Genomic DNA, 12,729 nt, shown 5'->3' with positions numbered 1-12,729 from the left:
TTTGCAGTTTTTGGCCAGGGCTGGGTTTGAATCCGCCACCTCTGGCATATGGGACTGGTGCCCTACCCTTTTGAGCCACAGGCACTGCCCCAGAGTGTCTTAATTTTTAATGAGATCCTCATTTCTGTTTTTGCTTTTGCTTTGTATAAGTTCCTTATCTATTACCCTCTTCCTGACGCATGTTTTCTTTTTTTCCTCTGTGTGTAGAGCTTTATAGTTTGATGCAGTTCAACTTGTATATGTTTACTTTGTTGTCATACTTTTGAGGTTGTATCCAAAAGATCACTGCCAGTTCCAATCTCAAGGAAACGTTTTATGTGTTTTAAAACATGTTTATGTGATTTTTAAAAATTCGTACCTTCCATTTAAGGCTTTGTGGTTTTTTAAAAATCATTTTAGGGTGTGGTGTAAGAAATATGGCCCGATTTCATTCTTTGGCTTGAGGGTATCCAGTTGTCCCAACACCACAGTATGGAAGAGGTTAGGGACCCTCCGAAGGGACAGTGTGGGGGGTTTTCTTCGGGGCTGCCTGGAGCAATTGCCCCACCTGGGAAGGAGAACAAGGCAGGTGGCCTGACTCAGTCCTGCCCCACCCTCATTCCAGCCTGAGTGGCTGCCTCTGCCCCGCCCCAGACCAGGAGGCGTCTCATTGGCTAATTGGAGTGAGACACACCCAGTCAAGGGGCTTATAAAAGGCAGGTTCAGAAGAGCAACTCGCTTCGGAGCCTGACGTGTGGGAGGCAAGAACTCTTTATTTGATCGTCAACATGGGGTTGAAAACTGAAGAGCCAGATGCTCAGTGTCCCTCCAGTCGACGCCAAAGCAGTCAGCCCCCCTCCAAAGAGATGTCCTTTGCTGAAGGAGACTCAGATGGGGGGAAGAAAGCTTTTGAAGAAAAAGGCAAGACGCTCTCTGCCCGTTCCAGTGAGAACCACGCTCAGAGGCGAGGTAAGGCCTTGGGATGGATACTGTGTCTCTGGCAGGGTTTCGTTTTGCAACTGGGGAGTAGAAACGGCTTGCAGCAGAATCTGGCAATCATCTCATGGAACAGGGCTCTTCCTGCTGGTTCTTGACACTGGCTGAGCAGTCTCAGTTGAGAGAATGACCCCCCAGGTGTAGGTCAGAGATACGCTGCCCCTTTACCGTAGAATCAGAGCCCAGTCTTAGTGAGGAGAATTCCAAGGAAATTAAGCCCGAAGCCAGAAATAGCACCACTAGGTTAGGTAATATTTGACACTTATTAGGTGAGAAGGGGCAGAGGATGGATTAACACATCTCCCCTGGGAAGGACCCTGGGAGCTCCTTGGCAGCCAGGGCCTCTGGGATCCTGGACTTGGAACGGAGAAGAGCCATGTTCTGGTGACAAGCTCAGCTTCTCGGTGTCCCCGGGTGGGCTCGAGTCTCTAAGGCGGTAGTTGGAGGCACTCACTCCAATTCCATTTTATCCACAGAACCAGAAGCCAGTTCGAGTGGGAGGAACTCCAGGAAGAGAAAAATCAGTTCCAAGGACAGTGGCCACAGTACAGCAGGTTGGATTTTCTTTTTCTTTTTTCTTTTCTTTCCCAGAAAGTCGGTAACTTTACTTATGCAGGGGTTGGTCAGGAAGGGGTTTTCTCAGTGGCTAAGTTGATTTTTAGAGATCTCGGCATTAGAAAGGTTTTGGGAACCAAGAGGTTTACGGCCTTGCTTCATTCTAAAGTTTGAGGGTTTCTGCGAAAGGAGAGACAAGTGGGGGTGCGCCTGCAGGTGCGGGGGCGCGTCCAGAATTAGCCGGGTGGACGCTGTCCTGGCGGGTCCCTCACTGGTGTGTTTCCTCCGCAGGCACTAGCTCCCTAGATGAGCGCAGCGCGTTCTCCGGAAAGAAGCCGAGGATCTCAGCGTCTGTGCACAGCAGCGAGAAGCCGGACACCCCCAGTACTCCCCCGAGGGTCCGCACCAGGCACAGGAGGCCGCCCAGATCTCGCTCCCCAAGAGACCACACACCACCACTTCGGAAATGTCTGGTGACCTCCCTGCGTGCGAAGTCCGAGGCCATCTATCACGACCTAGCCCAGCTGTGGGCGCAGCAGGCACGTTCTCCCCTGACCTCGGAGCAGCTCGCCCAGCTCGCCCAGCTCCAGGAGCCTCTGTGCGCCATGCTGCAGACCTTCTATGCCATGTCCGCCCAGGCCGCCTACGGCTTCCCTGCCGAGCCCTGGCTGGTGCCAGCCGCGCGGGCTGAGCCTGGGGATTCAGTCCGGGATGGAGAAGCCCACAGCTCCTCCTAGGAGAGAGACAGGCTCACGTTGACCCTCCTTAGACGCGAGGTAACTAAGCTTGTCAGCGGATCAGAGGAGGCAGGACCTGCCTTCCCTACTCCCCAGAGAACGCAGCTCGGAATGAACACCACCACCCCGCAGAGTCGTCCGGAGAAGCAGCACCAAGGATTTCGGACACGTGGTGTTAATAGACGGGTCCTAGAGAAGGCCTAATAAAGGAACTGGAACAATAAACCATGTGCTTAAACACAGGACAGCAACGCGTACACATACTGATACCTCCCCTTTAATTCTGGAAAGGGTTAGAGATCTTCGCTCTCCCAGCTCAAGTCGCGCGGGTATCCACGACCTTTTGCAGCTTTCTTTATGGGGAAATGTGGACATTTTCTCAATTAATGAGATCATGTTGAAATCACCACGCCATCGGTGATTGCTTTTTGTTTTCTTTATATGAAATCTAAGGCAGCGTATTTATATTTATCCCTCGCTTGGCTCATATAAGTTGCTTTTCAAAACTCTTTTATGTTATGTAATTTAGTAGACCTTATTATGGAATATTAAATCTCGCGAAGGTATTCATTCTTTACATATTTTTATATTTTTCATATGTTTTCTATTGTATTTTAGAGTAAGATCATCAATAATTCATCATATAAATGTACTTACTTTTTATGTAGGATAAATAAAAGAATTTGAGTATTTGTTTGGGTGTCTTGTCTTATAATTTCTACACCGCATAGAAATGAGATGAACCTCAATGGTTTTTGAGTTTTTTAAATTTTAGTTAATTGTGCTTCGTTCATTTGGGAATTTGTGTGCATTGCCTGTGTAGGCTACCTGGGGGTTTTCTCTTGGCGTCTGCTTCCTCTCCACTGAGACCTCCTAAGAACTCACAGCTCTTGTACTTAGAGATGGCACATTAACATTTAGTAAATGAGGCTGATTTAACAATAATATGCTCCAAATCAGTTTGAAACCAGGATGTGCCTTCAAAACATATGCGTGTAAACCGTAATTTACAAATTACAGGTGGGGCAGGAAAGGAAACTTCATAAAGATTGTTAAAGTAAATTGCAACAGAGACCAGGCAGGCTTGGAGCATCCATGAGCAGACAAAAACTCTATGGAAATCAAGCGGGGGGGGGGGGGACGACTGGTTGATTTACGCCTCAACGGGAACAACGCACACTTAGTGTATCAATGGTCTAAGTTTGTTCTTCAATAACATTATGTTAAGAATTCTATGTCTTTCCCTCCACCCACACTTACTTAACTTTCACTTAAAATGTACAAAAGCAAATTACGGAACCAGAACATGTGTACCTCTGTGATATTCTGAAATTTTAAAAAAGAAAAAATAAATTAAACTCTGATAGGCTAGGCATAGTGGCTCACACCCATCTTCCTAGAACTCTGGGAAGCCAAGGCAGAAGGATTGCTTGAGCTCGGGAGTTTGAGACCAGCCTGAGCAAAAGCAAGACCCTGTGTCTATTAAAAATGGAAAAATAGGTAGGTATTGTGCCATGCCCTTGTGGGCTCAGCAACTCAAGAGGCTGAGGCAGGAGGATTGCATAAGCTCAGGAATTTGAGGTGGCAGTGGGATATGATGGTGTCACTTCACTCAGTGTAACAGAGTGAGACTCTGTCTCAGGAAAAAAGGAAAAAAAGAGAAAAAGAAAACTCTGACAAATAGAGGTGAGGATGGCCGAGAAGAGAGGGTTCTCATGCTTGTATTCCTGATAACAAAAACTATAATAAAAGCCTGCAAATACCACAACGTTGCACAAAGGCCGTCAAACCTTTACACACAAAGAAAATGTTTCTACAAGGACATTTACCTAGCAACTGCCTGTTCAGTGTCATCTTTGTTATTGATCTTTGTATCCAAGGATATAATTTCAAAATAGTTGTGTAATATTCCTCATTTTTTCTTTAAAAATCTTTGTCCTTTTTTTAATCTCTCTGAATATTTACATAGTTTATGCATATCTCCATTGCAATGTTTTATTTTCAAAGAAACATATTTTTTTACATTTAGGACTTTGATCTATTTTGTGTTAAATTTTGGGAGCATATAATGTCTATGATTTGTATTTTTGTATGGCATGTCTAGTTGTTCTAGTATCACTTTTTGAAAAGACTACTTTTTGCAGCATCTTATTGCCTTTGCTGGTTTGTCAAAAATGTACTGACTATATGCATGTCTTCCTACCTCTGGGTTCTGCATCTGTTCCTTTGGTTGATTTGTCTATTCCTTCACCAATACCACACTGTTAACACTGTAGCTTGTGTAGCTAAGTAGTGTCTCAGTGGTCTAATTTAGTTCTTCAATAATATTACGTTAAGAATTCTATGCCTTTTCCCTCTAAGTATGAACTTGAGAATCACTTTTTCAATATCCAGAAAGATAAGTTGATACATTTTTTATTGGAATTATATTGAACATATAGATAAAATTGGGACGAACTGACGTCTTGGTAACACTGAGTCTTCCTATCCATGAGCATGGTATATCTCTTTATTTGTTTACTTTTTCTATGATTTCTTATGTCAGATAAGAACACTTCTTTTTCTTTTTTTTTGAGACAGAGCCTCAAGCTGTCCCCCTGGGTAGAGTGCTGTGGCATCACAACTCACAATAACCTCCAACTCCTGGGCTCAAGCAAGTCTCCAGCCTCTGCCTCCCAAGTAGCTGGGACCACAGGTGCCTGCCACAACACCTGGCTATTTTTTGGTTGCAGCCATCATTGTTGTCTGGTGGAGCCTGAACTGGATTTGAACCCGCCACCTTAGGTGTATGTGGCTTGTGCCTTAGCCACTTGAGCCATAGGTGCTGAGCCAAGAACACTTCTTAGACTATAGGACTCCCTGCTATGTTGAACAATAGAAGATGATGATGGCCACACTCTGACAACAAGTTACCTCTGGCACCAGATATCTGATCACAGATAGGACAGTCAGAGAAACATATAACACTTTCTCCAAATTATGAAATTAAAAAAAGAAAACAGTAACAATATCTGAAGCAAACAGGGTGTGTGTCACTCCCACCAAGATTTCCCAGTTTATGCCAAGGATATTGGAGCTTCCAGCCTTCCTGGGCTCTACCTCTCACTGGCTTTTGGGTGTGTGTGCGTCTCTTGAGGTTAGCCAGAAAGTCTATCTCTACCGTGGAGAAAATGTTTCCCTTAATAAAAAGTTTGGGGCAGCACCTGTGGCTCAAAAAGGGTAGGGCGCTGGCCTCATATGCTGGAGGTGTAAGGTGACCAGATTTTAACATTGGTAAAGCAGGACACCATGGGGCAGGGGGAGTGGGACCTGGGGGGTGGAGCCTGACAACAATGCAAACTTTGATAAGCAGTTCTCGATAGTCAGTTCTCAACAATTATTTGTTATTATTAAAGTTTAACATTATAAAATTAACAAAAATAATATAAAACACATATCCTAGTGAAATAGCCACATGGCAGCCCAAAACCATATATTCCCTTCCTGTTCTCCCATGTTCCCTAGCTTGTTGTGCATTCTTTCCAAAAATCGGGGCTTTTTAAAATGCCGCAGGACAAATTGTTAAAAATCGGGACTGTCTGGCCAAAAGCGGGATGTCTGGTCACCTTACTCTAGAGAGGAGGGGGCTACTTGTTTGTTCCAGACAGTCTGGCTCCTTCTGAGCTAATTGTCCTTGCCTAGAAGCAAGGGAGGGAGCCATCTCCTTCTGAGACCTTGCCCAGGAGGGGAGTAGGGAGTTTACATTAGCCTTTTCATTTCCAAATGAAGTTCCATTAACCTCTTCATTCCCAAATGGAGTTACCTTAACCTTTTCAGCAGCTGTATATTCCCTTCCCATTCTCCCGCTGTTCCCTACTTGTCATGCATTCTTTCCAAAAATTAGGACTTTTTAAAATTGCTACAGGACACAGGACAAATTGTTAAAAAACGGGACTGTTCCGCCAAAAGCGGGACGTCTGGTCCCCTTATGGAGGTGGCAGGTTCAAACCCAGTCCCTGTCAAAAAAAGAAAAAAGTTTCAGGCCAGGCATAGACCATCTATTTGCTTTTATTATAGCATATTTTATGAAGAAAACTGTTTTTGTTATTTTTTAATTTTTTTATTAAATCATAACCTTATATATTGATGAGTTTATGGGGTTCAGGGTACTGCTTCGATATACAATGTGAAATGCTTTCACTGAACTAAGTAACACATCCATCACAATTATGCACATTTCTAAGTAGTTTTGAAATGTACAATTGTGTTTTTGTTTCTTATAACCGATGTTTATTTTTTCCTGATTTCTTTTTCCCGAAGGAGCACAGCATCTTGTGCTTGTTTTCCAATTAGGATATAGATTAAGAGTATTCCACTTTAAGGTAGCCCCTCCCAGAGTGCCTATACTGTTGCTCCCTCCCTGAACTGTTTACAGATGCTTCCCACCTGTGGGCCTAGGGCCCAGAAAAACAGCAGTCACACCTGAACAAAACTACTGAGACATTATGTGACTGTTCCCAAGATTCCCAAAGAGAGCAAGGGGGTCAGTTAGAGGCGATTGACCCCTACCAGGAAGCATACTGTGAACGCAGAGAATAGGCTGCAATGTGTTTTGAGTCAGGTGAACTCTCGTGCAACTGACCGTAGGAAAAGATACACTTGCTCAAATAGTGAACGTCCTACATGCACCTGTGGAGACGCCGGAGCTACAGGAACAAACACACCCAGGGACAAAATCCTCAGCGCTTATTTTGAGCTTCTGTCTCCAGTGGGACACAGTAAGCTCCCCTCCCCTCCTTTGCCATCACTGCATTCATTGTACGGTGCATTACCGTATATGCTTTAATTCATTTTTGATTTTGTATTGCGTTGGTCTCTCAGTCTACACGTCAATCAACATCACATTATTTTACATTCCAAGCCCTTAGAATATATGATGGAGGAAGTGACTGATTTTCTTTTCAGACTTTTCATGGGTATTTGTTTATTCTCCTTTGCAATACAGTTTCTGTCTCTGGAACACAACAAGATGGTAGCTACCCTGGAATCAAACTCAGTTTATAAACTAATTAAAAGGTCATTGCCATCTTGAGATCCTTGACTCAACCTTCTCACTATATAGTATCATTTTTCATTTGTACAAATCTACTTTTCATGTGTTTGAGAAGTATTTCACACTAACTTATCAATTTATTTTTAAATACATGACACTTTTATTGATTCTACTGAGTGATTAATTGTGGATTTACAAGTAGTGAACATCACTTGCCCTCTTGGCATGAGTCATTGGACCATGATACAATGATTGTAGTGCTGACAATGGCTTCTAATATTTGGAATTTTCACATGTGCATGTACATGTCCTGGATGTCTGCAGTATTCTGTGCAGCTCAATTCAGGCAGAGCTCGCCTATTACCACGCACACATCCTTAAAACTATTGGGAAGATTGGCTACTTTAAAACTCTTGAATGGTTAGGTAGCATCACTGTATCAATTAGTTCATTAGTAGTATTTCTGTGTGGATAATATAAAGTTGTGGGGCTCTGAGTATGAAGGACTCTGATAAAAGTTTCTCTTTCTTCTATAATACTAAACAGTTTAGAATCTCTATCTCTATGGGAGCAAATGTTGAAAATGTATGTAGTTCCAGAATATATATATATCTACATTTGCATGTTAATTTGCACTGATTGGCACAAATTTGTCCCTATTTATTTTTCATACCAATATTTGACTTCAAGTTCTCGCCATGCAAATAAGCAGGCAATCTGCCCTGTAGCCTGTTGAAAAATTCTTCTCAAGTTCTTTGTATGATTCAATTTCTCTAGCCAAAATTATATAATATTCTGGCTCAGGAATTTGAAGACTAAGAGAAAGTTAGCTTTTCTGCAGGGGAACTTCTCAGGGAAGGACAGACTACAGCAGGACACACGGGCTTTGCTGCCAATCCTCCTGTCTGGGACTGCCTCGTTTTCTGATTTCTCCACGGGAGCCCCTGTCTGCCTCCAGAGATCATGGAAAACAAGAGCCTCTCCCAAACACTCTGGTGTCTCTGGAGATGCTCACTAGAAAGTTGAGCAACTAATTGGTAATTGGCAACTGGGACAAAGTTTTTCAAAATATCATTAGCTCCCCAGGTGTGGACTGCCACTGTTGTTACAGAGGAAGAGGTAATTGCAGTTCTGTGGGGAGGTGAGGTCACAGGGTCACAAACACATATCTCAGACCTGGCTGCCCCTCACCCAAACGCCTGCCGCCTGTCCTGATCCTATGGTAATCCCTGAGCCCAACAGCAGCAGAAGAAAGTCCGGTGAGTGCTTTATATTTTGGTCTGCAGGGAAGTATGTGTAACGGGAGATGTATCAGAAAAAGGGATTTTTAAGGCTAGAAACCGAGCCAGCACAACATTCATGCAAAAAAGAGGAGATAATTACTGAGTTATGAACTGAACTTGCGGAAACCACTGCAGTCAAGGCCACGAAACACTGTGTTATAGGTGCTGAGCCCTATTTTATTTTATTTTTTTAGAAGTGCATAAATCTTTATACCAAGTCCTCACATGGAGTGTTGTCCTTGAAATAGGACAGCCAAGTTGATATATTTCCCCGTTCTCATCTCTGAAATTTGGGCCACTGCAAAGGAGTTCTCTGCCGTCCCTTCATGGCAAATTTCCCTTTAGTTTCTGGTGGCAGCTTCTGCCTCTGCCAAAACCAAACATATTACAGTAAGTTCTGGTCAGTAGCTGTCATTTTCTCATTCCTGATAATTTCAAGGCCCTCACAGTCCTGATAATCTGGTTCTTCTTGAAATGCCCAAATATCCATGAGGAATTGGTCTAGCTTTTGTACAGGGAACCAGTGGATAGAGGTGTCATTAAATATGTCTGTGAACTGTGAAGTCTGAGGAAAAAACTCCTCTAGTCCTTTTAAAATCTGAGCAGAAAAATTCAAATGTAAATAAATACTTGATAGGTACAGTAAGTCCCCACTCTTCTGGGGGTGAATCTTCATTTTATTTGTCACCCCTTTATCCTTTAAAAAAAAACAAGGATATTTTGATTCATATGCTTTTTTTTTTGAGACAGAGTCTATGTCACCCTGGGTAGAGTGCTGTGGTGTCACAGCTCACAGCAACCTCAAACTCTTGGGCTTAAGCAATTCTCTAGCCTCAGCCTCCCAAGTAGCTGGGACTACAGGCATCCGCCCCAATGCCCAGCTATTTTTTGGTCGTAGTTGTCATTGTTTGGCAGGCCCACGTTGGGTTTGAACCCGACAGCTCTGTTGTATGTGGCTGATGCTCTAACCCTGGAGCCTCAGGCACCGAGCCTGATTTTATACGCTTTTGTGCAATAAATTGGAAGCCCCAAGGGCAGTGGATATGATGGGCTATGATAGCGAGAATAAAAGAAATTAGGAGAAAACTAAGAGACGCACTAAAATGCAACAGCTTTTTGGAACACAGACCCATAGACAGAGCTGGCTGATAATACAGTAATGTCACTTTCTTCACTTAGCCCCTATGAGTTTCCTCCTATGGGTTTTTTAATGAAGAATTCTATCTCACAATGGAGAATAGTATTTCACACCCCTTTCCATCTTGGCCCCTTTATTCAGATGGATACCTTTGCAATGTAGGGATAATTTTTCTGCAGAACTCTTGCCAACAACCTTTCTTCAAGTCCTTTGAAACTGTTCCCAATGATGACCATCTTGGAAAGGGCATCTGCTGACCAGTTACTCCATAAAAGGTTGTTGTACAAGGCAGTCCCACAGTGGAGCATGTAAAAGATGGTGGGCTCCCCACAAATACTGCGTTTCCCTCCGTCATTCTCGCTGAGAACAATCACACCCAGGGTGTTAAGAACTGCAATTTCAAGTTGGCTAAACAGAGGGTCATATACCCAGCAGTGACTTCTGGGAATCTGGCACTTTTCCAAGAACAGAAGCAAAAATGACCGCTGGTTTCTAGCTATGATGCAGGTGGCAAAGTTCCCAATATCGTAACACACACATTTCAAATGGCAGGGTCTTGTGACCAGGTTCTCTCCTGGGATGGAGCCAGGGGCCATATTTGATTCATTTGATGAGTCAAGGTGCAGGTTTCCAAGGACGTTTGAAAGAGTCCCCATAGGGGACTTCAATTGTTCCAGGTGTTTTGTAAGACGTCTGTTGATGGCGTCTAGTGCTGAACTCCAGAAGTCAGAGATAAGCAGGTCCTCCTCAGCCTCCTGGACACGATGAAGGACGACTCCGCTGTCCGCCTGGAGCTCTGTCTCCGGGTCCCAGGCTGCCACCTCCCTTCGCTGCAGAGCCTCCTCCGCAGCTACCGTCTGCCACGATTCCCGCCCTGTAGTCGAGGCGCCCGCTATTAGCTTCCGACTTCATCCGTGCCTGAGCCCTATTTTTGTTGGTTTTGATTTGCTCTTTTCTCAGCATCTTGTAATAGGAACGCAGATCATTTAAAGGTGTAGATTTTCCTCTAAACACTGTTTTAATTGCATCTTACATATTTGAATATAATCATACTTTTAATACCATTTAGCTAGAAATTTTTTCTGTGTGGATCCATGCGTTATTTAGATGTGTATTGTTTAGTTCCCAAACATGTTTCTCCTATTGATTTTTAAATTTCAGTCCACAGGGATCACAAAACATACTATGATTTCAATTACCTAAAAACTTGTCGAGATTGTGGCCCAGAATGTAGTCTGTTTTGCAAAAAATACATGTGCACTTGAAATGAATGTGTATTCTGCGGTTGTTGTATATAATGTCCAGTGTAAGTAAAAATAGGGCAGTTGATCAATTATATCATCCTCATCTTTTATTTCTACTAAAAAATTATGTGAATCATTTTTTAAAAATGTCTGCTTTGAGACACCATAGTGGTTAAGCGTATCATCAACTCTGACACTGCCTCTTATCAAGGTGTTGAGGAGAAATGGCATTTAGACCTTCTGTTCTCACCTGCAAAGTGTGAAAAATGAAACACTTCATAGAATTGTTGTAAAAGTTGTATATAACACATGAATATACATGTGGGGACTTTATACATGCATACAAGTTCATATATAAGAGCAAAACTCTTAAGGGAAAGGAAAGCAGGATTTATTAACAAAGTTTTGGGTTGAAAATTACCGTAAGTGTACCGTAGTGTATTTTAGCTGCCACAACAAAACAGACCAGGTTTCCATGCAGCGCTCTCTCCCTCTGAATGAGATTGTCAGCCCCTGGAAAATGAAAATGGCCTCCAGGTTTGTGGCAGTAGGAATGATCTTTTTATCTCAGACCACACTTGGATTCCTGGGGAATTTCTTTCTTTTTTACCATTACAGTTCCTTTCATTACACCAGGTGCATGTTAAGGTCTACAGACTGGATTCTCAGACACTTGACTGTAGCCAACTCCTTGGTCCTACTCTCCAAAGGCGTCCCACAGACAATGAGCATTTTTGGCTTGAAACGTTTCCTCAACGATTTTGAGTGCAAACTTTTTTTCTATATTCACAGAGTGGGCAGGGGTGTGTGTATTAGCATCACCTGTCTCTTGAGTGTCTTCCAGGCTATCACCATCAGCCCCACAAACTCCAGGTGGGCAGAGCTGAAGCTACACGCAGCTCAGTGCACTGGGCCCTGCCTCATTCTGTGCTGGGTCCTGAACATGCTGGCAGCCACCATAATTCTTAAGCACGTGGCTGGCCAGCAGAACAGCAGAAACAACACAGAGGAGAAGGATTTGGGGTACTGTTCTGCGGTGGATACGGGCAATAGCAGTATAGTGCTGCTCCACGTCGTGGTGTCATCGTGCTATGATGTGTTGTGTTTGGGGCTCATGACCTGGGCCAGCAGCTCCATGGTTTTTTTCCTGCACAGACACAAGCAGCACATCCTTAAGACCAGCCTCTCTCCCAGGTCCTCCCCTGAGTCCAGAGTCACCCAAAGCATCCTCGTTCTAGTGAGTGCCTTTGTATCCTTCTACACTCTCTCCTCCATCTTTACATCTTTTTTGACTATTTTTCCCAATCCGGGTATGTGGCTGGTGAACATCTCTACACTAATCACAGCTTGCTTTCCCACAGTCAGCCCCTTTATTCTCATGAGCCGTGACCCCAGGATATCCAAAACCTCCTTGGCCTGCTGTGGAAGGGATAAAAAATTCCCTATGCTAACAAGATGCCTCTAAATTTTATGTGGGTTCTCTGGGTTCATTTATACTTGCGGCCATTTATTCTTCCCTTGCAGAGATTTAACCACCACTACGAGCAGTCCCATCAAAGACAGCGTGTGAACCCTAAACTGAGTCTCTGCCCATAGGATTTATCATGTGGGAAGAATAGCAGGTACAGGCTAACTATAAAGAAAATGCTTTCGTAATTTCCACTTCATCAAACATGCTGATGGAAAAGTTTATAGCTGAGAATTCTTTTCAAACTGGACCTCTAATAATTTGGTGAAAAAGAAAGCTTATGTATGTAACTTTGAA

At 43.5% G+C, this 12,729-nt stretch overlaps 3 protein-coding genes across 3 annotated transcripts; 2 read left to right on the top strand and 1 right to left on the bottom strand.

Moving 5' to 3' along the window:
* The first annotated feature begins 767 nt into the window (after nt 1-767).
* LOC100954776 (protein FRG2-like-1) lies at nt 768-2,267 on the top strand. Its single transcript, XM_003801098.1, has 4 exons — nt 768-948; nt 1,149-1,223; nt 1,452-1,529; nt 1,822-2,267. Exons 1-4 carry the CDS (start codon nt 768-770, stop codon nt 2,265-2,267), a joined length of 780 nt encoding a protein of 259 aa, XP_003801146.1.
* A 6,700-nt stretch (nt 2,268-8,967) lies between these two features.
* Nucleotides 8,968-11,302, bottom strand: LOC100954467 (SRR1-like protein). The gene is made up of 3 exons (XM_003801097.2): nt 11,284-11,302; nt 9,870-10,594; nt 8,968-9,180 (listed from the first exon to the last, which is right to left on the bottom strand). Exons 1-3 carry the CDS (start codon nt 11,300-11,302, stop codon nt 8,968-8,970), a joined length of 957 nt encoding a protein of 318 aa, XP_003801145.1.
* A 188-nt stretch (nt 11,303-11,490) lies between these two features.
* Nucleotides 11,491-12,429, top strand: LOC100954152 (vomeronasal type-1 receptor 3-like). The gene has a single exon (XM_003801096.1). The coding sequence runs from the start codon at nt 11,491-11,493 to the stop codon at nt 12,427-12,429; it is 939 nt and encodes a 312-aa protein (XP_003801144.1).
* Nucleotides 12,430-12,729: the final 300 nt, after the last annotated feature.

This window comes from Otolemur garnettii, unplaced genomic scaffold (assembly GCF_000181295.1).
Source record: "Otolemur garnettii isolate 467f Iridium unplaced genomic scaffold, OtoGar3 scaffold00197, whole genome shotgun sequence".
Lineage (NCBI taxonomy): Eukaryota > Metazoa > Chordata > Mammalia > Primates > Galagidae > Otolemur > Otolemur garnettii.
The sequence above is the reverse complement of the archived record's forward strand: the minus strand, read 5'-3'. Positions and strand labels throughout refer to the sequence as shown.

Bases quoted from the DNA above. Each gene is read 5' to 3' on its own strand.
- LOC100954776 (XM_003801098.1), top strand. From the start codon at position 768: ATGGGGTTGAAAACTGAAGAGCCAGATGCTCAGTGTCCCTCCAGTCGA. The intron at 949-1,148 runs GTAAGGCCTTGG...CCTTTACCGTAG, and splicing joins GAACCACGCTCAGAGGCGAG to AATCAGAGCCCAGTCTTAGT. The intron at 1,530-1,821 runs GTTGGATTTTCT...TTTCCTCCGCAG, and splicing joins CAGTGGCCACAGTACAGCAG to GCACTAGCTCCCTAGATGAG.
- LOC100954467 (XM_003801097.2), bottom strand. The intron at 9,181-9,869 runs GTATCCATCTGA...TTTTCTGCTCAG, and splicing joins ATTATCCCTACATTGCAAAG to ATTTTAAAAGGACTAGAGGA.
- LOC100954152 (XM_003801096.1), top strand. From the start codon at position 11,491: ATGGCCTCCAGGTTTGTGGCAGTAGGAATGATCTTTTTATCTCAGACC.